The sequence below is a fragment of the Carettochelys insculpta genome, chromosome 6, assembly GCF_033958435.1.
Source record: "Carettochelys insculpta isolate YL-2023 chromosome 6, ASM3395843v1, whole genome shotgun sequence".
Taxonomy (NCBI): Eukaryota; Metazoa; Chordata; order Testudines; family Carettochelyidae; genus Carettochelys; species Carettochelys insculpta.
The window spans coordinates 58312088-58338939 of record NC_134142.1 but is presented as its reverse complement, the minus strand read 5'-3'; the positions used below and the strand labels follow the sequence as shown (position 1 = coordinate 58338939).

The 26852-nt window shown below is 38.9% G+C and overlaps 2 protein-coding genes across 2 annotated transcripts in view; one reads left to right on the top strand and one right to left on the bottom strand.

The window, feature by feature from the left end:
* Window positions 1–4588, top strand: part of AVEN (apoptosis and caspase activation inhibitor) — a 171276-nt gene extending 166688 nt beyond the window's left edge. Inside the window, exons 5-6 of the mRNA XM_074996958.1 lie at window positions 602–926; window positions 4451–4588. Of these exons, the coding sequence (XP_074853059.1) occupies window positions 602–926; window positions 4451–4569 (444 nt within the window). The 3' untranslated portion in view covers window positions 4570–4588. The remainder of the gene's footprint in view (window positions 1–601; window positions 927–4450) is intronic.
* Window positions 4589–5790: 1202 nt separating this feature from the next.
* RYR3 (ryanodine receptor 3) overlaps window positions 5791–26852 on the bottom strand; it is a 572218-nt gene continuing 551156 nt past the window's right edge. The window contains exons 96-104 of the mRNA XM_074996957.1: window positions 26240–26367; window positions 23872–23932; window positions 22314–22460; window positions 20242–20376; window positions 13887–14043; window positions 11941–12005; window positions 11734–11834; window positions 8782–8833; window positions 5791–5928 (exon numbers count right to left, since the gene is read on the bottom strand). Of these exons, the coding sequence (XP_074853058.1) occupies window positions 5833–5928; window positions 8782–8833; window positions 11734–11834; window positions 11941–12005; window positions 13887–14043; window positions 20242–20376; window positions 22314–22460; window positions 23872–23932; window positions 26240–26367 (942 nt within the window). The 3' untranslated portion in view covers window positions 5791–5832. The remainder of the gene's footprint in view (window positions 5929–8781; window positions 8834–11733; window positions 11835–11940; window positions 12006–13886; window positions 14044–20241; window positions 20377–22313; window positions 22461–23871; window positions 23933–26239; window positions 26368–26852) is intronic.

Sequence of the window (26852 nt, the reverse complement as noted above, 5' to 3'; positions counted from 1 at the left end):
GTCAGTGCTTGGCTGAACAGACGGTCTCTAAGCCTCTGTTCTGGGGAAGCAGTTTCTCTGCTATACACACACAGTAGGTAAGAAGGTAAAGTCAGTGGGTAAACTGAGTTGCACATATTACCAAAAAAATCCATCATTCACCAGACAACGTCACAGCAGAAAATGATTCGGTATGTGATGCTTTGGAGGGAAAGCCTAAATTAGAGACAGATTAATTACTGGGCCAAGTTCTCCCCTTAGTGACACCCAGGTAGTTCTACTAATTTCAGGTGGATCCCATGGGGACTGAATGGGTGTAATTGCAGGCATTATCTTTCTACCTGTGTGTACTGAACGCTCATTTTAATAGCTGTTGTATAATTCATAGTTCGCTTAAAATATTGCACAGTTACTTTTTACATATAGCTACTATTGCACAAATATTTTTAAATTTATTTTTCTACTAATTTGTTTTCTTAGTAGTATTAAAATCTGTTCCATTGCATTTAACTAACTGAATTGTTTGTGGGAGTCATGGATTATTTTGCTGTCATTTTAAAATTTCAACTGTAACAATTGAGTTCACCATAATGAAGCCCCAAGTCTTTTCTTGTACTCTTAGGTCTCAACACCCACAGAACTCCCTCAGCTAAAATCAAAAAGTATTGGAGACAGCAAGACAAGAATCACTCAGTTACAGCAACCTTTGGGTCAAAGTGGAATAGCATCAATCTCTGATCCTGCTAGTGATTCTGTTGTCCGTTTGGCATCTTTAAGTAAAGATGAACTTGGAACACCTTCTTCAGAATCCTTTCAAAGAAGCCGTTCAGTATCACAGAGAGAGGCAGATAATTTGGATGAAGAGCTAGATTGGCTGCTAAATTTAGATGCTCCTGTTAATGCAGAAAACAACACTACAGATGAGAAAGATTTGAAAGTTGAAAATGGTGAGATTTATATTTTTAACTTGTTTATAGTTTGTATTTGTTCTATAACGATGCTTTTAGTTAAACTCCTGCTTAGTAAGTCAGCAGTGCTTCTCTAATCAATTATCCCTGTATCCCTGACAGGGTATGTCATCAATTTGGAATTGCCTACTAACACATCTCCTCATTCTTATTCTCCCTGTGAGGTGACCTTTCAGAGAGGTTTAGTACTTTGATCTTCCAAAATTTACTGCAGTTACTACTGGTTGAAAATCATGATCTAAGCCTCATTGAAAGAAGTGCAAGTTGAACTTTACACAAATCTATTGTATGTAGTAGAACAAGTACACTCCTCTAGCCCATCCGTTTTGACTTACAGCAACGGGGAGCAACTTGCTGCTGCCTCAGGGCCCAATGCAGGCCCTTGGGGTTCTGTTTTTTGTTAACAGTTGCTCATGCACAGGGTTGCCTGAGTCTGCTGGTTTTCATTTGCATAGCGTTTCTTACCAATACTATGAAAGTGACACACACTTAAAGTGCAGGCACATGAAAAGAGGTGCATGCTGACTGCACACACCGTGGTGACAGCCATGTGATCCCTCTGCATCCAATCAAAGTGCTGCTATGGTTCAGTTGGCACACCTGCAAATTCTAGGCACATAAGCAGAGTTAGCAAAACTACTTTATCCTAGGAGATCATATTGGTTATGACAATCTTGCAGCCCACTGAGACGTAGGACCACTCATGTGACCCACTTGCTAACCTAGGCTGCCTCTTGCTGCCTTATACCATAGTGGAATATGGTGCTGTCCAGTATTAAGCCATTTAGTACTAGAACATATTCTGGCTCATATCTTGTATCATTCTAAACACTTTATTTATAATACATGCTCACTACAATATGCACGTTCTTTGACTTCCAAGAATAGGCCTATATGGATTAGACGTGATTTTTATAAGGATGAATTGTGTATGTTTTGCCAGTAATAACTGGTGATCTCCTAACCTGCTCTATAATAGAGCAGTAAGTTGTATTCCTTACTGTATGCTGTGTAGCAGTGATTGCGTCAATATAGTTTAAAAAAAATCTACAGTGGTAAACTCAGGTCTTGGCAGATTTGGGTCTTAAACTTTTTATTCAGTTCATCATTTTTGTCAGGCTGCTTTAAAAAAAATCCCCATAGCATAGATAAAACTTAGGACCCAAGGCAATGGACCACTTTGAGTGCTTTCATCCTTCTTTTCTTCAAAGTGTATTGCCTTCTCTTCCCCAAGCAGAAATGTTGTACTCAAATCATTGGCCTCTGAGCATAAGCTACTTCTGGGCTTTGTGCCAGCTTCCTTATAACCTTCCCCTCTTCAGCTCTAATGCAGATGTTATGTCCCCTGTGTGAATGAAAGGACAGGACCTAGCATGCACAAGATGCAGCAGAGGGTGAGCTGCAGAGGGTTTTGAGTTCCCGGAATGAAGGAGAAGAAACCAGTCAGGACCCACATGCATGCAGAAATCCTGACCTAATTGTTCCTGATAGTGAACAACACAGGTGCCTCCTTCCTCATTGCTGTAGAGCCCCCTCAGCAGCTTTCCTTCTCTGGAGTGAACTACGTTTCTGAGGTTAACTCCTCTAGAGTGGCATATCACCACTTAGCAAGGTAAAGTTAATAACATGGCTGAACCAGATCTTGTTACCTGCTGCATACTTGTTTGAGTATCTGAACTAGAACTGAAAAATGTTGGGTCAATGGTAAGATACTTGGCAGTAGTTACTCTGTTGCTTTTGGATCTAGCAGATAACACAGTGACTGTACCTGCTAAAACACATGTATATTTTATGAAAGAATCACTAGGCAGAAAACTGGTATGCATCATTAATGAAATCTTTCCACACTTTCCATAACAGAAAGTGATGTTACACTCAAGATTTTAATGGAATTTTCATTCTCAAGGAAAATGCATCAGTGAAGAACTTCACTCTAGTCAGCATGCTCATTTTGAACATTTTAAGAGATCAGTAAAGCTCTTCTGCAAAGCAAAACCTTGGGTTTCTTAGAGGGCAAAATTTAAACATTTGACAGTTAACTGCCAAGGAGTTTGCTGTTAATGAAAGGTTTCAATGTAGTTTTGAGTGGCAGTGCTGTTACTCCTCAGAAATACAGCTTTTTAATAAGTCTGAGGGAAAAACAAAGGGATTTGTCTCTGATTACAGGTTTTAAATCTATTCTATTTTTTTTTTTTACAAATATATATTTTTGACTGCTTTTATGTCTGATTCATAAGAGTAATATTATTTAGGACTGAAGAATGGGTATAAGCCTCCTCAGTAAATTTCATTACGTGCAGTAGAAACTTGCTAAGCCATATGAAAACAATTGGCCAGCTCTTCCAAATTCTCAACAGTAGTGCAGTGTCACATTACTATGATTCCATTATTTTTACAAAATGGTTTTCACATCATTTACTAAAATTATGGATATAAACCTCTCCAGGAGGTTAAATGCCTCTTATAAACTCGATTTTCATCATTTCTACATCTTTAGCTAAACCCTTGTACCTGAAATTGCCTGTGCTGTATCTTGGCTTGGGCTGGATTATAGAAATCATAGATGTATATTTTGAAAATTATCCTAAAATATTCCCAAAGATGTGAAAACGATCTTGTAATTTACAGCCCCTCTCTCATGGATTTTTTTACTGTTAATAATTCTGAGGTTAAGGCTGTACGGTTGAGAAGCTGCAACCATAAACAGGAATAAAACTTAAGCTGTTGCTATAGAAGGCAGGTCTACACTGTGGGTCAAAGTCAACCTAATTTATGCAGCTCCAAATTCATGAATACATAGGTGGTGTTGATGCACCTTAGATGAAGTTACTGCGTGTTTTCCACCGGGGGGGGGCGTGATATGGGAGAAACTCTCCCATCAACTTTACTTATACTGTCAGTGGTGTACCAGAATCAATGGCAGAGCAATGGGCGGTCATTTAGCAGGTCTTCATTAGACCTGTCAAATCAATCCCCAGACAATTGATTTGCTGCAGGCCCAATCCAAGTGTAGACAAGCCCATAGTGCAAAATGTATCTTGAATTAGCATATCTATGAACAATTTCTGGGATATTTCATGTTTTCTACGGGTATTTGCATTAAGGAGAAAAATAAATATGTAGTCACTAAGCCTCTAATAAGCACAAAAAGAGCTCTGTTGCTATGACCTCCTGCTGATCTCTCGGGTAAGAGTCAGTCTGCATTGGACAGTAGAGAAGACGAATGTCAGTGGGGAGGTGGAGTCAGGTTCAGGAAAGCGAGACCTGTTAGAAGCTATAAGCCCTTCTTTCACAATCTAGCAAGTTAGTGAATTGGCAGTCACCTAATGAACTTAACTCACCTCCCTTTTTGTGATTCCTCCCAGTGAGAAGCCAAACTCTATTTAAATGTCATCTTTATTAATCAGGCACTGAAAAGCAAAAGGCTAATTTTTTAGTATCTCAAGCTTCCATAGTGCAAAGAAATGTCTACATAATATTATTCTGTGTATTTATTTTTCTAGTTCCACTGAAGTTGGATGTGACAGAAGAGCTGAATTCAGCATCTGAACAGCAGAAAACAACATATAAAAACATTACTGAGGAAGAACTTGAAGATTGGTTGGATAATATGATCTCCTAAAGGAAAAGATGACCGCTTGAAGGCCACATTTCATTGTCATGCAAGTAATTGAAAAATAAACGAATATGGCAGAAGTTGAGTACAAAATACCAGTCTACAAGAATTCACTTCATCTCAACAGTTTAATACATTGCATGCCTACTTCTGTTTCAGCCTATATTTGAAGTAACATTCATTTTGTATTTATCTGAGAGCTCGCTGAACAAAAAGGTCTATTTGAGTTCAGTAAGGAGGATCTTGTAATAAAAATAGGGTTTTGTTTTGTTTTTTCAAAAAAACCCAAAACATGCTGATGGTGTAAGCGGAAAAATACACAATGGCAGAATATTTGTTTCATCTTGTACTTGCTACCTGTAGTTCAAAAATAAAGTAGTGTTAGTAAATTTCATTGTGTGTTTTAAGTGTGCATCCTGTGATTTATTGGCTTTCTAATCAGCAAAAAAAAAAAGTAAAAAACAACCCAGTAATTTATTTGGTTATTGCAATGGGCAAGTTAATTTTATTTGAAGAAAATGCATAAAGGTAGCAGCTTCACTACTTACAAAGGACCACAAAGCATTATTTGGGCCATTTGAACAGCAGCATCTAACCAACTGTTATTGAAAGTATATGAATGACCTTCAAGTGCAATTTCATACCATAAGACAGAAAAGCAACACAACTAATTAATAGAACTGTCAGTCTAAAACACTAACATAAATAAAAACCTTGCATAGCTATGTCTACAGAGGTTTTAAGGCACTTAATCGATATTTCAAGGTCGATAAAGTGTTTGAAATTTTTCTTTGACTGCTTAAAGCTTTTTCAAGCTGTATCTTGATACATTCACCAGCAAATATCATGGGAAAAATTAGAGTGCAGTTAAAATACGTTTAATTTCACAACATGAGTCATAGTCGCCTGACAGTCAAGTGCTTAAGAGTCAAATATTGTGTTTTAAGAAATAGTGTCTTTTAGCCCTTTCAGCTACACGACCAACCAGTGCCTCAAAAACAGTTAAACTTTCCAATACAATCAAAGATTTAAATTGTAAGGTAACTAAATCTTCCATGTATAGATTTGTCCTTTTTTCAATAGGAAAATTGAAATCCAGACTATAAGGCCTGTTTTATCCGCTAGGCACAAAACTCCTAAATGGATGATTTTAAACAAGTTCACAGTAAAGAGATGGTAAACAAATGTGACCTTTCAATTACACAATAAAAGGTAATTTTTTACTAGGTTTTACATGCCATTAATATATTAGCATCTTTCATGATGAGTTTATCCAAGTTGATCCTCATACTGCTTACGGAAGCAATCTCCAGCTGGGAAGAAATCCCAGCATCTTTCTTGATACATTTTCCATACAAATGATTCCTGGAAAAGAGGTTTACTTGTTGTAACATATGTTTATTTCCAGTTACGGCTTTATACAAAAGAACCATAATTAGCACAGTGCTTACCATATGTTATTACAGGGTGAACCCCTCTCAGCCAGCAATACCATAGTCCAGCATGATTTTAGTTAGCCACACCCATGGTAAGTGGGTATCTAAGTTTCCCATGGCCCCATAAAGTTTGTGACAGCCACCAGCCCTGGTTCAGTGTTCTGTGGTATTACAGTAAATTTTTATGTCCTGCATGCTGTAATCCAGAACTCTCAAATAACCAGCATTTTAACCATAAGTAAATTTTAGTTGTACGTTGTCCGTAAGTACAGTATAGTGAAATACAAATAAATAATACAACACCCAGTATAAGTTTACAGTGTTGGTAAATAAAGTACTGTGCACACATTTTTGTTTGTTTCTTAATAACTAATCTTGCTTTTCTTTAGTGTTACGCATTGCTAGGTATACCTCTGTTATCCAGAATATTTGACATATCCGGCAGCCCAGGGACTAGGAGGTTGCCAGATATAGTTGCTCTAATTTAATCATAAATATATTTTCAGAGCCCAGCAAGTGTTGGGGTAGTGCTGTTAGACAATAATGACCTCCCAGGGTTCAGCAGATTCTCTCATTTGGCACTGGTCAGGGCCCGAGGGTGCTGGACGAGAGAGGTAAAACCTGTACTGGTGCTTTAGAAAAGTACTTTTGATGACCTTCAGCATGAGTTTCAACAATAAGGTTATACTGCACAGCTTTCTGTACATTAAATACCCAGAAATAAAGTTTCAGGGCACAGTAAAAATAACTGTGTACTGTATTGTTACACTGGGAGAAGTCTCTTAGGGCTAGTCTATAATATTGTGCTACATTGGTGCAGCTGCAGTGCTGTGACTTGTCTGATGGGAATTACTCCACCTCCAAACTGCTTTTAGTTCATAGAGTAAGTTACAAAATCAAGCTAAACCCATTTAAATGTGTACTGAGGCTTCATACAAGTATAACCAGAGCAATTTTAAGTTACCAGTGGACTGTTTTTAACTTTTATGAATAGTCTTTTAAAAAAAAATCTTTAACCAATACAAAATGTGCATTTAGCAACTAACTACTTGTTAGTCCTGAAAATCAACTACAGTACTGCAGATTAAGCCTGAAAGTTTTGTTCTAAAGTGTACTTTTGTTTAAAGACAAAGTATAGAATATTGGTGTCCCTTTAATTTTGAAACTGTCAACTTTTATTGAAAAAATATCCTCATATTAGTATCTTCAATTATACACATTTAAAAAATCCAATTAACTTTTTGTCTTTGATGGCTTTGTTTTCCCTTTATCTTCTGCATCATTAGATATTAATCAGTTGCACATCTGAAAATAACTCAAAGCAATTTCAGTTTCTTGGAACAATGTATTTTTCTTAAAGAAAAAAATTCCATTGGTTTATTGTAATGACTTGTTTTTGCAAATGAATAGACAAAAACTGCATTGTGAAACAGGTTGTTACCTGGGTAAAATATTTAACAACAAAGCATGGATACAAAATGTATATTTCCGAGTATGTTGTTACAAGGTTGTTCCCAGGTTTTATGAATGAGTATATATAACTCAAAGGTGCTTTATGCAAAAATGGGTCATATCAATTTTAAAATTATAATCTGCTGAATGTTTATATCCCATTTTTGTGCATGTATAAATCTTATGGTTGAAGTTAAAACCAGATTCACATTTCTAATTCTAAGGTGCTAATGAGGGCCATTAGTGATAATTTAGGAACTTAATGGCTCAGTAATCAAAACAACAACTTGTGAATGGATTAATTTTTTGTGTAAGCCAAAATTAGTTGGTTCGAGAAAGACAAGCCCATGCCACAATCCCTCTATTTTTCCATGGGGCTCGTGAGACTAAGTAAAGGATTCTGTCCCTGGGGGAGAGGGTATAGTTAAGGAATGGAAAACAATCAGGTCTTTGACTTCAGCTGGCCTTTAAAACTGCCTCACCCACCCTAAAAGAAGAAACATGAAAATAAAGAACTTTCAAAAACTCTGAAAAGCTATAAACCCAGGCCAGAATAAAATGCTTCAGGTCTGAGTGGATCTTTATCAGGTATAAGAACAACTGTTAGGGTAAGAATTTGCATGTAACAAGTTTCGTAGTTTATTAAAATTAGGTGGCCTGTTTTGTTGATTTTAACATAGTAAATTACTTTGATCTGTCTGTTTTCACTTGCAATCACTGTAATCCTTTTGTTTATTATGAAGCCCAGTGTAAATAAATGTTATGCAGAGGGTGAGGGGGGCAACCACTGTGCATATCTCTTTCATTGTTAAAGGGTATGAATATCTTTATGAGCTTTCTTTGTGTAAAACATTTACATAGGGTAAGGTGGGTTTATTTGAGGTTTTGGTCCTATTTGGGGGTTGGATACCTGGGTGCTATCAGTGGCCTTATATAGCTGAGTCCTTCCAGAACTGAGCTAGTTCAACATCTGTGGTGCTCTGCAGTGGTGCAGTAACCCCAACTCTGTGTCTTGACTGGGTTTCTGACCCAGTAGGACAGGATGGTAAAGAGCTCCAGAGGGCAGGAGGGCGAGCTCAGTAGCTTGAGCAGAACACTGGATGTTCAAAAATGTTCTGTGATCCAGCCCATCACATATGTACCCTCTGCTCTGCCTAACCCACACATTACCACAGACCACAGTCTTAAATTTCATGTTTCCTACTGACAGCAGCCTCCCACTGCTTAGCAGTTTGGTGTGTTGGGTTGAAGTTTTGTACTTAGGCACTGAAGGTGAAAATGCAAGTTTGTTGCACGTTAGCCTGCCCTGAAAACTCAGCTTTATACTCACCTGACCAGTGTGCTCAGTTTCATCTTTATTAATGAGATACATTAGAAAGAATCTGAAAGAAGCAGAAGAAATGTTTGTTAATGTGGAAAATCTGACTATAGGTATAGTTCCACACGAACAGAGATGAGGTAGAAGGGGAACTCCACACTAGCTGACAAAACAGCATTGAGGTTTGTTGTGAATACAATGTTATAAAATTAAAAAGGATCCTTTCAGGAACAGAGTCTGTGCGTTGAGTTTCTGCGATAGTGTTAATACAGGCACTAGAGCTGAAATCCCGGTTAGGGGTGATTTGATTAAGTATCCACATGGAAAAGAGGTATTTAATGATGAGTTCTTCAGGCTAGCAAAGGTATACCACATTTCCATGAGTGGAAGTGGACATTTCAGTAAACAAGGTGTGAGTGTGTCATACTGAGCATTATTAACCATTGAAACACTGTGGTAAAGGTCATGGAGGATGATGATGATTTTTAAATCAAGTCTGGGTGTTTTTTCTAAAGCTATGCTGTAGGTCTTAATTGGGATAATTTCTATGGATTGTGTTACACAAGAGAAGAAACTAGATGATCACAACAGTTTCATAGCTTGAATTTACTTTCGGCTTTTCAACTTGTATCTCCCTTTACTTTCATGCACGAGTAAAAATATCTAGCTTGATTTAAGTGGTACTTTAAACTTGAGCTAGATGGCCCATGAGGGGGCTGTCTATTGAAAACTGAGGGATGCTTACATTCAAGCTAGCAATGCAGAAGGGACTCAACTACTTACTAGTGCTAATCCACTCACTCTTTATAGTTTGAGTGTTTTTCAGTGTGACTGCTTTCACTTGAACTAAGTTAACTCAAAGGGATTTAACTTGCGTGTAGGTGACTTGGAAATAAAACTGCACTGAAAGAAACCCTATAATATTGATTCATAATTTCTATCTTAAGATACACTCAAGTGTTATTCAGGAAATTCTGTCTAGCTTAAGAAACTTGCTAAGTACTGAGGGAGGAATTTATGCACAGGATGGGCAGCCTCTACAACTCATACACACTGTGGGTAGAACAAAAGGTGAGTCAAGAGCTCCATGTTTTTTCCCTAGATATCACCCAGCATAGCCTCACTGAGCTATCCTGTCCCTTTCAGGCTGGGAGTTAAAAGCATCTAGGGAAGTTAGATTCCCAACTCTCTCTGAAAGTGCCAGCCTTGACTTCTCTAATAATGTTTAAATGCAGACTTAATAAAAAGTCATAGCAAATGATGTTTTCAAACATCTTGGAACAACACATAAGAGGTGTATATTTCAGACTTTATAGATTACTGGAAGGACATTGTACTATCATTTACTCATTTTTATGAGCAGCTCTGATTTATGTTAGTGTCCGTTCTAACTCGGATATTATGATCTGAAACCCAGTAATTTTCATAACGAGGTGGCTTTGATATACTGACAACAAGTATAATGAAATTCAAATACTGTTTCCAAGGTCTGGCATTACCGATATAGTCCTAGAAAAGTTTTACATTAGCTATCATGTATCAGAGAGGTAGTCAAGTCAGTCTATAAGGTGCCACAGGACTTCTTGTTGTTTTTGAAGATAGACTAACAGATATTTTGGAGCATAAAGCTTTCACGGGCAAAGACCTGCTTGAAAACTTATGCTCCAAAATATCTGGTAGTTTATATGGTGCCACAGGACTTCTTGTTGTATTAGCTATCATATCCCTCTCAAGTGACACTAAAGAAACTTATCCAGCAGTTTATCCCCTTACTACATCAAGAATATCTAAGCCTCTGTTCAGAATTATTTGGCTTTATATTCTAAAAACTTTAAGTATGAGTCAGTGTCAAACAGTTCTCTGGGACTATTGCTTAGTCAAGCAGTGTTGCCTGGTTATGATGTGTCAAATCACACAGTGGTATTTTCTTTTTGTACTTGTATTATCACAAGTGATTTTGAAACAAATAACAAAGTTATAAAGCAGTTATTTCCCAGATAATGTCCCTTCACCTTCCACCTGTAGCCTTGTGCTTTTTCGAAGCAGGAACTTCATGCTATACTTTTATCCAGTGAAAGTATATTGACTGTATACACTGAAAAGACTGAAATTCCTAGGCATATTATAAATGTGTCCAGAGTTAGATTGAAAGATGGTCATGCATCAGTGACAATGTGTGTGTTGTTATAATAATTGTACTCCTTGAGACAATATTTTAGAGGCAAACCAATTTCTTGACATTTTATGACGATACATAGAAATTGTTCAAAAGTTGCATCTACTCTCCATATACATTTTCCTCTGAAAGTGGGCAGAAAAATACCGTAGGATCTACCGTAACACCTCCAATGGTAGGGAATAAAATGTAACAATCACTAAATAACAAGAAAATTGTCATGTGTGAGAATGGTGTAAAAGCCATGCTCTCCCACCTTAAGAGTTCCTGATGCTTTTTTAACATACTAAAGCTATGTCTACACTTGCCTCCTTTGCCTGATTGGAGAATACTAATGAAGTGCTGTGATGAATATGTAGCACTTCATTAGGCTTATTCAACCCACAGCAACTTCGAAGTGCTGGCATGCCATGTAGCCAAAAATTTGGGGGAGTAAAGGCACTTCAAAGTGCCCATGGCTACGCAGCATGCCAGCACTTCAAAGTTGCCTTGGGGATAATTAGCCTAATGAAGTGCTGCATATTCATCACAGCTCTTCATGAGGATTCTCCAATCAGGGTAATTACCATGAGTAGAAGATCCCAATGTTTTATTTTTTCAGAAAAGGTGGGAGGGGAAGAGCCAGACAATATCAAGTGTTTGTTCTTTCTTTTCTGAGATGGTTCTTAGATAATGTGGGTCACAACGGCAAGGAATCCCTACCATACTGTTCCTATACTGAAAGTCTCCAAAGGGTGGTCTCCAACTAGCATGACGTTGGGAATAAAGGGTAACACAAATATACTCACAGATAATTTGCCAAGTTGTGCTCTTGTAAAGTATGCATTTCAAACCCATGTGGGGTCGTGTCAAAATAGTCATTCCCAATTCCACAAATGAAACATTTGGTCTAGAAAGAAGAGTACTGTGTTAAGAATGTGCTAAAATCTTAATCTTGGTTCTTATCAGTTAGTTATTATGTGAAACTGTAGAAAATGTAATATCATTGTTCCTACCTCCATATCTTCTCTCACTTGTTCTTGCTGATCTCTTAATTCACCAAAGGCATCAATAATCAGACCTATTGTTTTAAACAGAAAATTTCATGAGCCAACACTATCAGTATTAATTTTACAGCTATGGAGTGCAGAAGTAGTAGATGTTTTAGGCTGGATCAAAAGCACAGCACACCAGATAGCACAGGCTCCAGTTTACTCCTCAGCACAGTGGTGCTTGGAAGTACAACCCTCCAAGTTGTGCAGATAGGACAGTATATAGCATTATTTGCAATTGAAATATAAACTTTTACATTGTCACAATTTTGTGGTCATCTGTTCAAGGAGTGTCCTCACTTGTCTCTAGATAGGGACCTGTGCAGTGCACTGGGTTTATGGCAGTAGGGATAATTCCAGCACCTGTGCTTTGTGTCTTCTCAAAGGGCTATGAATAGTGTAGGCCAGTAGTTACAAGTAACCAAACCACTCTTAAAAACCAGCGTTCATTTATGTTAAGATAAAAGTCTTACAGAGAAAACAAGAAAGGGATCTAAAAGCATATTTAAGCTTATCAGGGCACATGCCTTGGCCCCCAGATCAGTCCCCATGAGAGTCCCTGACTGATTGGTATCAAAGTCTTTCCAACCTTTGCTAAGAGTTTACAAATTGCCCTGAGCAGAAGGAGACCAAGCATCACTGCATCAGTCAGTTTAAAAACAGCTTTGATACTCAAAACACCCCAGGCCTCATGAAACAGGTAAAAAAAGTCCCTGCCCCTTTCTTCCCTATGGTAGTTTCAAAGGCTGGGTATCTGCACAGCCAGTCTTGGGCTTCTCCCCTTAGTAATTCCAGATTCCACAGTGAATCCACCCACATAAAACAAAGGCCTAGCAATATTCTATGGGACCAAATATTCTATGGGACCATAGTGTCTGATCTATCTCAGCATTTCAAAGGTTTAATGCTTTCAAGAACTGGCTCATGTTAACACTCATAATTTTAAATTCAATAGTCCAAGTATGTTTGTGTTTATCATACCAGTCACATTTTCCCCATAATGAAGTGAAAACCCACCCAACATCTTTGTAGCGTGGGGCAGGTGAGTCTGCCTTTCCTGATGATAATTTCAAATTGCAACGTAAACAAGAAGCACAACTGAGATGCTTTGGGCATGAAAGCCAAGTGCAGACACTGCTGGGTTTCATTCTGTGAAGTGGGGACAAGCCTACACCCCTGGTCAGATGGTACAGAGAGGTCTCTGCCCAACAAGCAGTGATAACTAAAGGTTGCAGTCCAGAGGTGGCATTTCTTGAGCCAGCCATGAGGAAGAGAAAATGGAGGAGGGCACATTTTAAAGTTATAGTTAACTGTGAACTAAAAGAAACATTATGCACACATCCCCCACCCCCTGGGGTATAGATGGAAGGCTTTCCTTGGTAAATATGTGAAAGAAGAACTTCTTTTAAGGGTTTTTCTCCCCTCACCCCGCATACTTTTTCCCTCCTCTTCTCAAGGAGCCAGGGTTCCTATGGTACACTGTAAGCCTATTAGTGCAAGGGAGGGTTTATTACCTCTTCCCCTGAGGTGCCATTCTGTGAGCCTTCCATAGCATTTTGGGGAATGTGGGGCATTGCTGTAGGCATAAAGCCAGTCCCATTTCTGGGATACAGAAGGAATTTTTTTCCCCATCAGGTCCTAGGGAAAATATACACATTTTATGGCTAATTTCTACACCCAGAATGAATTGTTTTATGAATTTATCATAGAATCAGAATTCTAGGGCTGGAAGGGACATCAGGAGGTCATCTAGTTCAGGCCCCTGCTTCAAGCAGGATCAACCCCAATTTCTTTGGAAAATGTTGCTGTAGTGCTTAAACTGTAGTCAATGAGCAGCTGATAAGCACTGCAGAAGTCAAAAGCCTCACTAGACTCCAAGTCTTGTTACTCTTGTAAGTGGAAATAAATACCTTGAATGATAGCCAGCAGGATGACAATAACAAAGAAGAAAAACGTGATGTCAAAGACAATTCTATACATTTCATAAGGGTCCCCCGCTGGGTCTTCAATTTCATCCCCAATGCCTCCGCCAGCTCTCACCCCCACATACATGTGGAAGAGGTAACACTAGAAAGAAGGAAAAGTTAAACTGGTCAAAAGACAGACGTACTTAAAATTGCCAATAATGAATAAAGGTACCCTATGGTAACTGCGGTTCTTTGATATGTTGTAGTGAGCCATGTCATATGAGTGAGCTCAGACTCTTGCATAGCAATGTCTGTTGGGGGGGTCGCTGTGGTGCCTCATGCTGCTATGTGAGGCCATAAAGAGCAGAATGGTCATGACCCTCCTTCAGTTCCCTGGCATGCTGAGCCCATGTCAGCTGGGGACTCAAAGTGGAGATGGAGGCAGATTATGTGAGCCACACAGACTACAATATGACGAAGAAGTAACTGTTTTCGCTTATGTTTCACAATGGATTTCCCCTGTAGGTGACTGGTGAGCAGTAGCTTCTTCAGGCTTGGGGCAGGGAGCTGTGCCAGTTATGTCAAAGAGATACTGGACTCTGCTCTCTCTCATATAGCACTGAGGCAAGCCCACTGCATGGCGCTTCAGACACATGCACAGATTGTGTCACATAGCAGCTTTCACGATTCTGCTGTTGGCACATTTTTGGGAACAAGCTGATGTTGTTTTTCTCCTCAACTGAGCCTTGATAGCAGGCGTGGCTTATTGGCTAGCACAGTGTGATATAGTGAGTTCCACTTAGACAAGCTTTGAAATGAAATAGCATAGCCCGTAAAATTGCCTATTATAATCAGGAACAGGCATGAGGACAATTTGAAAGAGTATGCTGGGTTTTTTTTGTTTTTGTTTTTTTTTTCCCTCCCCAACCCAAATGTGGCTTAGGGAAGCACACAGGTAAATCGATCATTTTGTGAGGGTGTTAAATTCAAAATCGTATGGGGAGGATGACCTTCATAAAGGTTTCAGAATAACTTTCTCCTTGCAAATGAGGTGTTCTCTGGCTCCCTAATGAGGGCCTGAGTTTGCTCACCCTTCTGGGCTGAGGTAACAGCCACAAGTAAAATAAATTTTTAAGGATGAGATGGTGAACTGAATCATTCTTGGTAGGTTAAAGGGGAGTGCCATGATCTTCAGGAAGAAGATGCTGCGATTCCATGGTGGAGTACTCTCTCTTACCAGTGAGTAAGCATGCATCAATCCCTTAAGGAACTCTAATATCAAGGGATGCGAGAAGCTGAAAAGTATTCTGACATTGCTCACCTACGCACTTGGATCAAATGGAAAGAAGGTCAGATAGTTTTCATTTTAACGTGTAATCTGTAATCCAAGGTACTGAGGTTTACTCAGACATGAGGCCATGTTGGGTCACTCATGGAAAATCTCTGGAGATGTAAGGCTGCCTCATGCTTTGTGCCAGGCTGTCCTGCACAAGTGAAGAGAATCCTTTTCTATGGTGACATCTGAGCTGTCAGTTGTAAAGAAGTTGGGGCAGGATGAAATATTTGTTTCTAGTTCTGTGCCAACAAGTCTGGGCAGTGTGGGAACCTGATCAGACTGATGGGTAGCAAGTCTGTCAGCCATAAATGTCTTGGCCAGTAGGATGCTGAAGGATGTCTGGCCTAGTCACTCTGGCTTTATTGGCCATGTTGGGGAGTAGTGGAATTGGTAGCTGTTCTTCATGGCACTGCAGCATACACAAAAGCTAAGGCACTTCATATTGTCTCTAGTGGAGAACAGATCTATTACTGGATTTCCTCTTACCAAAGCCATGTCTGTTTGGTGTTGGACCCCCAGCAATGGCCACTCCTGGTTGATGACAGATTGTCTGCTCAGGAAATCTGCCTAGCTGCTTCTGATTCCTACCACATACCGGGCTATCAAGAGTGATGCCTCCCTGCAAAGGGAGAAGAACAAGCACCTTTGATGTGTTGTGCACTCTTACCCGCACTACCATGTGTCATAAGACCAGGAGGAATGTCTGATGGCCTGAACATCTAAAACACTTATGTGTAGACTCGTGTCTTTTGGCAACCAAGTCCCTTACATTGTAGATGGAGAGAGTGGGCACCATGATTAGCATTTCAGATGGCAACCCGGTCCTGAATGCAAAATGCCTTTCTTGAAATTGGGGTGTGGCCACCCTGACAGTTTCCTGAGGATAGAAGAGGGAATGACAACTGTTTTGTTCCTTTGGTCTTCACTGGGGAATGAACTGACCACAGCCAAAGGTGTTGACGCCTTGGGTGTATTCTATTAAATGGTGTCTGATATGGCCACAGGGAATATGGCACAGTAATATAAAGTAGATCCATGCCATCATGAAGAATGATACAATTTCAGGTTGAACCGCTCTAGTCCAGCACCTTGAGGCCTGACGTGCTGAACCAGAGAATATGCTGAACCATGGGAGGTCAGTGTTACCTAGCAGCATTACCACCACTTCTCCTGCTTATTGGGCTCTTAGAAGACACTTAGGTTAAATTAGAGGTAACGAACAGCACTGAACACTGAGAGGCAGGAATGTTGGCTATAAACAAACTTTATGGGACCATGGAAAACTTGGCCACACCCATGGTAACTAAAATCCTGCCAGAGCGCAGATGTTCCTAGACCAGAGAATGCTGGACTAGAGAGTTTCAACTTGTATCATGCATTAGGCATGGTATGGAACTGCAAAGAGCTGAAGCACATGCATTCCTGCTGAAAAAGGTCAAGTTTTTCTCAGATCCTCTTCTCCAGCATTCCTCTGATGGGGCCTATTTTGTTTTTATGAGTGACTGGAGTGTAGGGTGTGCACAAAACTCCTCGAACAATTGGAGGGTACCCGGTACTATTTCTTTACCTGCTTTGGAGTGAACAAGGTAGGGTATGCCAGAGATGCTTCACAGGGTCCCTTAAATCTTTGCTGGTAGGTAGATCAATTTTTGTGTACGTTTTGATAGCTAAAATATCCACAATTGTGGACAAGCATTATTGGAGTGTCCAAAAGTTATCAGAGTTGATGTCAACACCAGAGTTATAACTTTCTCAGGAGCAAAGGATGGTTACTTGGGTGGAGATGGAAGCAGAAGTGATACCCTGGCCTGTTCTTTTTTCCCCCTGGTGCTCTTTTGTTTCTAGTAAGTAGGAGGGGGGCTTTGCTATTGATGCTGATGGAGACCAGTATTTCTTTCTCCTTGTGGAAAGCTGACAGACTGTTGGACCAAAAAGATGTCAGGCCCCAATGTAGCCAAGGTTGCATCTCATATAGATATTGTCCAAGTTGTGCAACACCTATCCATGACTAGTGTTTAGGGCAGTGAAAGCAGTAATCAGCACATTAGGATGTTCCTTATTATGTCATTTTAGCTTCCCTGGGGAGGGCGATTTGTCCAGAAAAGAGTCCTCCTCCTGGAGGTGAAGACAATGCCCTCTTGGGGCTGTGGTCATTTGTCTTCTTGTCTCTAATCAGAGGTAACCTGGTTGCTGGAGCACTTACAGAAAAAAAAACACTTATTGATTCTATATGGGATATTTTTTTCTTCTTTTGGATCCGAGGTTACCTTTAAGGATTGCTCCAACAGGTGCAGTTTGAGTTTCATGTCTCTTGATTTCTAAGTGGGGGAGGAGAGGGAGCAGCAGATGGAGTATTTATTGGGGATGTAAGATTCCACAAAGCAGAAGAGAAACTGATCATGTCTATCAGGGACATCCCACAAAGAGTAAGGTTTAAATCATCAGAGTTTAGAGTCTCACATTCTACCAGCCATGTTACTTTGTCCCGTTGCACAGGGCATTATCCTGTTTCTTTTCTCTTGTTTGCTGATGGTTTTTAGTCATACAGCTAAAAGGATAATCTAGAAATAAAACTAGGAATTAGCAGATTTCTTCACCAACATTTAGCAGATTATCCAAAAGCAGATCAGGCACAGTCCAAGTCCTGTCTCACTGCCTTAAGTGTTGAGGGACTTGAGGGAGGACTAGAGGACACTAGGCTCACTATACCCACATGTGGGAGCGTAAGGAGGCATATGACATGGGTACACAAAAGATTCCCGGTTTGGATGCATGTTACAGCTACTGTGAGTATCCACTCCCATGCACACTGGAAGAGTAAAATTTATCTTCTGCATAAACACTCCATTAGAATGCTCTCAGGCTATGATTTATGTTCTGTATTTCATTAAAATTGAGATCAAATTGTTCAAAGAATAACACATGGAGAATGATGGTACAAAGGGAAAAAAATACCCTGCATATAATGAACTACACTGTGATGTTCACAGTCAGACTTAGTATTTAGGGACATGCACACTAAAATAAAATTACTGTAGTGGAATCAAAGGCACATTCATTTTTCCAACTCAGTATTCCACAAACATAAGATTATTTTCAGTGTATTATTTTGCTCCATTTTGTCAACAGCTTTTTTCCTCATATTCCAAGATGAAACATAACATATTCTATCAACTGCATGTATTACATTTCAAGATCCTTCTAAGTTTTCTGATTAGCCAGGGATGCTGTTTTTATCTGTATGCTTTTGTCTGGGTCTAGAAAAGTTTAGCAAGAATCCCCAAAAAGTAAAGGAAGTGGGCTGTGGGCAAAAAGAATATGAAATGTTTGCAAAAGGCAGTTTAATCCCCACTGTGTTTAGATGCAGAAGTTCCCACTTTACCAAAATGTTCACTGTGGGCCCAATTATCAGTTACACATCTAGATGCTCAAACCGTAATTTAGGCATATTAGAAATAAGCATTTATATGGCCTAATTCCAGGGGAGTTTCTGGGAACTTTCTCCTATAAAACAGTTACATTACTCTTTTACTATCTTCAGCCATGCATTATATGTCAAAATATAAATTTGAAAAAGCCCTAGCCATGTTCTTTAGTCACAGCAGGCAGCAATATTAGTTTTTAATGAAAGTAAAATCATGTGATAATCTGATCTTGCAGAACAAAACACTTATTATAAGTATGCATAGATTTGAATGCATTTTGACTACTGAGGGAAGATACTGCTGTTAATATACTATCGATGAAAATATTAACTTGGGATCATTTTAATTAATTTGGCAGAACTCTTTAAAATGTAAAGTATAATGCTAAATATTTTAATTATTCCAACTGCTCGTGTATTTTTGAATCTTGTAAATGAGATTTATTTCAGGTCAGACCTTTGTATTCAGTCCACAAAGGGACCAATTACAACACTATTGGGTGGGATGGAGTTCATTCTTTCTATTTTTCACTGATCTGACTTGCATTAAATATTTTATAGAGAGGTCAGGAAGGAGAAAAAAATACGTTAATGCAGTATGTACTGTATTTTGGGGTTTGGGTCTTTTGTGACCAGTGCTGCTCCTCTGGGCCTGTGCCATTTGCATTATAAAAATAAAAGTGTATTATGTTCTTGTTTTAGTGTTTCTTTGTATAATAAGCACATTGGAGTTCCAACAGCTGCTTGACTCCAAGTGTAAATATTCCTGGGATTCTTTTGTATTTCCTATTATATTTTGGGGTTGGGAGGTGGGAAGGGAAAGAAGGATGGGGCTTTAAAAGTGTTAGCTGTTCATCACTCGCAGTGCGGCCTTATGCAGTTGATCTCCTCCTACCCCTGCCCCCTTTTTGGGCTAACTAGAGTCTAAGGAAATTGGCACTGTATTGGAACTTGAATGTTACTGATACTGACTGAGTGGATTTTTCTTCATTGAGTCTCTTCTCACCGCAGCACAAATAAAAGCAGGTTCACAGATACCTGAACATATACCTGTTCACAGATGCTAATTTCAGCCGTAAGTTGCATGGTGTGAGAATGCCCCATTCATGCCCTCTATAAAATAACACGAGTAGTACATGGCTACTATTTTGACCAGACACCACTGAAGGATGCAGAAGTAATTTCCAGATTCTTTGCACTGCTAGGCTACGTTTAGAGAGTTTTGTTGACAAAAACTGGGGTTTTCTCAACAAAATTCATGGCACATCCACACACAAACTGTGTTTTGTTGACAGAAACTGTTGACCAAAAAAAGCCACGTAGATGTGATAGGGAGCCCTTTGGTCAACAGAGTGGGTCAGAAGATCAATCTGCTTTTACGTGTAGATGTGATCTGCTGACAGTAACTTCCGTAGGCAGATGCTTCTAGTGTAGATGTGGCCTTAGCAGCTTGAACAGACCCAAAGGACCAAGTTCTTAAGGACAGAAAATTCCTTTCTCCCCCAGTTTCATCTACCACTTTTGGGATAAGCTAAGTATGAGGTTTAAAAATTAGGATGACATTTCTGTTTTTGAAGTGCTAATGATATGTTACTTACTGTCATCATGTCATCACATTTCATGTCTGGTTCATCTTCATCTTCACTTTTGTTGTAAAACTTGCGAAAGAAGTTGAAAGCCACCACAGTGTAAAGGTAGACTACTACAGCCAAGAGTCCTACAGTCAGTACAAGCTACACGTGAACAAAATACGTGACATAAAAAAAGAAAAGTGCATTTTAATCATAATGGAAGTGCATGATTAATTCCAGTTTCCCTCAGGCTCCAGTGATGAACTAGTCAGTCAGGAGATCTTTTGGGTTCCCCAAAATATTCAAACAGACAATGCTGTGCCTTTTCTTTTTTTGTAAAAGAATGAAAGAAGATGTTTTTGCTATCCATGGACTGTCTCTCTGTTCCTTATGTCAGCACGCAGTTTCTGAGGAGACGTATCTTACATTGGGATGAAATGCACCTTAAATTTATACTTTGATGTTTTATTGGTGTATAAAAGAGCAGTAGAGTGGTTTTAAGAACACATTGTTATATGGCATTTTTTCTAAATATATGCTTAATAGCAACTTCGTATCAGTTATATGATAAATTCAGTATTTGGGACAGAGGTGAAATGCCAGCTGATTTGTGAAACTGGATATGCAGTGAGCATATCACACAGTGAAAAATATACTTTATTGAATTAACTGATATGGACTTATTTGAGCTGCTTCCTATTAGATTACTGACTATTGTTGCCAATATTCTAATAAGCTGTGTTACTGATGTCATCCACTCTAAAATACAAATAAGACCAAGACATACCTCAGGTGAGTTTCTCTCTTTCATTACTGAGATGTCAAGAACTTCATATTTCATATTCTTACTCTTAAGCAAATAAAACCCCTTTTGAACAAGAAAATTCAGCACATGAAGAGTCGCTAATATACCACTGTTTGACTTTGGAGTCATGCTTTCATAATGGTTTTAGGGAAGATTTTTATATGCATTTTAAAAGCATGGTAGAATTGACTTACTATTTCAAGAGTAAAAAACCAAGCGTTTTAGTTGCTTGTTAAGTTATGCAGATCAGTGGGTATATTTCTGAAATGTATGTTTCTATTTCAAAATCTGCCATTTTCTTATTTTGTTCATGTCTGTGCTGAAAGCCACTGTGATGATAGCAGCAGCACTAACATTAACTTCTCAGGAAGGGTAGTCACGGTAGTTTTATTGACCATTGTGACCTTGAATTGAAGCTGTTTAGATCCGCACGCATAGCCGTTGAGCTACTACACTGCAACATATCTCAGTAGAAATCTGAGAAAATATATAAATCACAAAAAATATAAATAGGTATAATCAGCCTGGCAGAGCAAAGGGTGTGTGTCTGCGTCTGTCTCAGAAGGAAGGTCTCATTTTTAGCAAGAAGCAGGAAGGAAGCAACGAAGATTAGCCTCTTGTGGAGAATACCAGGTTATCATGTTATAGCAATTTCCTTTGCCTGATAAAGGAAGCGTCTTCATCTAGATGTTCTCTGCATGGACTTCATGGGGGGAAAGTGCTCAAAGATCTCAACTTCCTTTTTATCCTTCAGTTATTCCCTAAAAAAGCTTTCTAGGTGGAGGGGGGGGCGCAAGTGGTGGATTTTAGGGCAGGGTTGAGCAGTTATTTTCGATGGAGGGGCACTCAAAGAATTTGTTATTTCTAAATGGCACAAGTCATTAAGGTCCACATAAAAGGACCAGCTCCCAACAAAATAAGATAGTGCTGATAAATAAAAGGTAACTAAAACCATATCATCATCATTTTTGCTTCTGTGCAGCCTTAAAATGTCGAATGATTTGTATAAAATAAAATAAAAATGTGTGTCCAGCCTGGCAAACATGTATACTGTGCTTTAGAGAATGAGAGTTTAAGCAGCAGCTGAATCAGAACTCGACACTATGGGACCATGTCATTTAGATATGAAAATATTATATATCTTTAACATACATTTTCCATAATATAATTGAAGAAAGTCTCACTGGCTCTCCTTGTTTTAGGTATTGGTTTCCACGTATATTATAGCACTATCTTTTTTGTTCAGCATAGTTACAGATGGTGTTCATTTTCAGGCTATATGTATAGCACTCACCTGTTTGCCATTGTGTGTGACAGAAGACAGAATGGTTCGTAGTGTCTTGAAACCCATAGCAATATCCAGCAAGTGAGCAGCAAAGAAGAAGTTGTTGTAATGGCCAAGGATAGACATAGTTGTGTACCAAGCTAAGTACAAGAAGGACTACAGAAAATGTGAAATATTAGAGACTATTAATAGTTACTAATATGTTTTATATGATAGTGTACATTGCACACACAAATTGAATTGTAGGCAATGATTTAATGATTTAATATTTTCCAATCATGAATTAATATTGCCTTAGTATTTCCATATTTTTATACAGAAGACCTGTCTTCTCTCTCTCCAGCACACCCACTGCTCTCAAAAAAGGCTGACTGTTTTATCTTACAAATGATGCCTTTGACATTTACTTTAAAATCTTTCACTTGGTTATATTCCACAGAACAGATTAATTACAAAAAATCAGAATTCCCCTGGTCCTTTACACTATCTTGTTTTGTTTGAAAGTATTAGAGAAGGCTGTAGAGCTTGCTGTGTGATCAGAATTTCTGAAGGTCTGGTGCTTGTGCTGGGACTGAGCTTGCTACAAACACAGCATACAGGCCTTGTGGTGACGGAGTGCCTAATAAGCCACTTGTTCTGGTTGACTCTTAGGAAATGTTTACACAGGTGGCTCAGACCCAGAAGGTTGGGTTTGTGATGTTGAGAAATCATTCTGTGGATGCTCAGGCTCAGGCTGCAGCCCCAGGTCTTGTACCCTGTGAGGGTGGAGTTTGGACTCTAGCGATTTGTAGCCTTACAGACCAAGCCAGATGACCTATGTCAGCCATAACAGCACTGAGGATTTTTTAGCCTTGTGTAGACGTGCCCGTTGAGCAGTGTTGGAAAAGACAGGCCTCATCTGCAAGAGGCAATTTTAAGGTGATTAGGGACCTTAGAGAGAGGGTTGTGAAAGCAAGAAAAGATCTGAAAGAGTCAGAACCGTTAACAGCCCCCTATGGGTAGTCTTTGCAGGAGAGGATTAAGATAGAGTAAGGTTTTGCAGACACTGACTGCTGTGCCTACTCTGAAGACAGAAAACTTTGGTCTTCGGTCTGGCAATGGACACAACCCCACATTAAACAAACCACAGAATGTAGTAAATACCCTCAGTATTATTCCTTTTAACCCCACCCAATCATTGATATTACTTTCCAAATCTTGTATTACAGTTGTAAGTATCTCATGCATCTGCCCTATGGTGTCAAAAACAAATATTCCAACAAAAAATTAACTTAAGTTTGTTGGCTAAGGTTAAAGATAGAAAAAGAACACATTATTTGTTGATTGCATAAGTATTTAGCTATTAATAAATCAAAGTATACGTGTGTTTGTGCAGTTGCTTTGGTTACCCACACATGCCTATTTCACCATATTCCAAAGCTGACAGCCTTCTTCTCTTAGCTAATTTTATTTAGTCTCTTATTTCTCCTTAGTAAAAAGAAGTGTCCAACCATACACAACTTTGAGTGTAAAATACATATTTGCACTGAGAATAAATGAAAGTCTTTCTTTAGGCTAGCATACTTACATTGTCAGTGAAAACCACTCCAAGCTTCCAAATGTGGTACTTTGTATCAATAGAGCTTAACCTATGGAGCACATACAAATATTTTGAAACTCACAAATGTCAGAGTTAACTGCAGTTACATGCCTTTCCTTACGTTTGACAACATAAACACATCTTCGCATAATGGTTACTTAAATATTTTTCTTTGATAAAATGTAACTAGGCTCCTTCTGGCACTTTATTTGTATTTTTGTAAGTACTGGTATCTACTGGGCAATTACTTTAAGACTGATACGTAGGTCTCACTATTTTAGAGAGTATTCTTTACATTTTCAAAGCCATAGCCACATTATCATGTCCTTACTCTCTCTGTGCTCACTCAGGTGTCTTAGGACATATTCCATGGTGCTTTGTGCAGAGATACTCTCAGATTCTTTGTCAATCAATAGTGCATTTGTGAGAGAACTTGTCTGCCCTTTGCAGGGTAGTATGAGAAGGGAATTGGAGGACTATCAACACTTGAGTGATTTAGCTTGCATCCACGCTGCAAAGGTACGGATTTCTATCTGAGTTAAAGTGTAACTCAGGTTCCATCCCTCCCTGTCCCCATTCCATCCAGGTCAGCTAGTACAGGACCTCCAAAACTAGTAAATCATAGCAGGAATTAAGACCAAACTTGGGTTGCAGTAAACTCCAGTTAAATGAAACGAAGACGTACCCATTATGATTAAAGTGCAGGTCAACATACATAAATGTTTAAGGTTTAGAATTGCATGCAGCAACAACAAATACAACACTCTTGTTTATACACTGAACAATATTAGTCTTTTTCATAACTGTATCACACCGTTGACCAGGTTCAGTTTATGATCCAACATAATCCCCAGATCCTTTTCAGTGGTATTATGATCTAGCTAATTATTCCCCATTTTGTAGCTGTGCATTTGACTTTTCTTTCCTAAGTAAAGTACTTCACTTTTGTCTTTACAGAATTTAATCTTTTTTAAATTTCAGACCAATTTTTTAAATTGCCATGGCCATTTTGAAGTATAATCAAGTTAGTGTAGGAGCTGTAAAGAGAACCCAGGATTCTTCAACCCTTCTTTTTATTTTGCAATTATATTTATGTAACACAGGTACTCAACTCTGAAGAATTTTAGACACTTCAGTGTTGTAGAAAGGGCACCAAACTACTTTGGTTGTACATCCCCACATGTGGCATTTTCATAGTAATTTTAATTATTATGCAGTTCCTGTACTTCCTTCTTTCTCTTGGTCTGTCCCTGATTGTTGTGGTTATCAGGATGGACAGGAAAGGATCACTTGCATGCCTAACCTTCTTTCTCAGCCCTTCCCTTGTTGGCCTTCCTAAGGTACCATGAAAAGTATTCTGTGACCAAATTGGGTGAAAGTTGGAATTCCTGTTCAGCAGGAAATGCCAAAATTCCAGAAGATGTTTGTTTTACTTCAGAATGAAAGCACAATTTTGGAAATATTCTGCAGAAGGGAAATCTGAATACATTTACTTCTGAAAAAATCAAAACATGTCATTTTGAAATTTTCAAAACAGAATTGACCCTGGGAGACCAAATTATGGGGCTCCTGGTTCAGTTCTCTCTCCCAGGGCTCTAGGCTCCCTGTGAACCCAAGCAGAAGCCCTAGATGAGTTGGGAACTTCAGAGCTTAGAAGCCAAGGTTTCCAGATTTGTAGCAGGGAGCCTACACACCCTGAGAGCCTGCAACGTTCACAGGCTCCTGGCTGTGAAGCAATGAACCAAGCATCGGCTAAAGCCAATATTCCCAAGACTATCAGAATCATGACAGATAGTGTGGAAGCCGGAAGCATCCCATCCCCAGGATCAGTCCCCATGGCAGAGCTGTCTTGGACATGGGAGTCCCCAGCATCCTACCAGGTCAGCTGGCAGGAAACTTTGTCTGACAGAAAGTTACCTGTGGTTTGAAGTGAAACACAAAATATTTCATATTTCAAGAACTCATATTTTCTGATAAAATCGATATTACTGGAAAATCCCTGACCAGGTTGCTTGGGGATCAGTTCTCCCTTCCTTCTGACTGAGACCGGGACCCATGAACTCCTGATAGGCATGTGCAGTTGTGTGGGAAGGCTATTTTGGCCCATTATTTTAAGTGTTATCCATAGCAGGTTTTATTTAAGCTAGTCTATTTTACTGCATTATAATACAAAGAAGGCTTGATCCTCTAGATTTTTATTTCTGAGCAAAGTATTGAAAATATACACACTCAATGTATCAAACTTGTTCTCATCTTTAATAATGAAGTGGTAGCAAAAGACTAAAAATGTTTTCCAGTACTGGTTTGTTTGAAATCAGCGAAGTTAAGCTTTAAAAAAAAAATCCAAATATCATACCATGACACTAGCGATGCCTCCTCAGGTTCGGTCTCTTCCACTGGACTAAAGTCAAGAGCATTTTTGTCCAACCCCAAAAGTTCAGCTATGCGCTCTACTCCATATAAGTCACCATATTTGTTAATAACCTAAAAGGGGAAATTATAGGACAAAACTCTGGTGTCATTATCTCCTTCACTTTACCCAACATTTATCAACAATTTTAAAACGTCAGTTTCCCAGGGCTGGTATTGCTAGAAGAGCGAGAACTCAAGAGATTTTTTTTTTAAATTTTAAAAATAAAGGCATTTTAAAAAATGAAAAACAGAAGCATAAAAGGCTGTTATCTGAAAGCTTCGGTATAATTTAAAGTAATTTGAGCTGGCATGTTTTTCTTTTTTAGGGGGATGAGGGGGCTTTGTATCCTAATGATGACAATGGCTGTAAATTAAAACTGCATGGCTGATTGACAGCACAAAGTTATTTAGAATGTATGAGTCTAGGAATTAAGCCAAATCACTCTCTCTTCTTCCTTTTCCCCCGCCCACATCACAACTGACTATTCTCAATAAGATTTAGTGTATCTATGAGTTCGATGAAACAAAATTCAGTTCCCATATATTTCTAGGCTTAT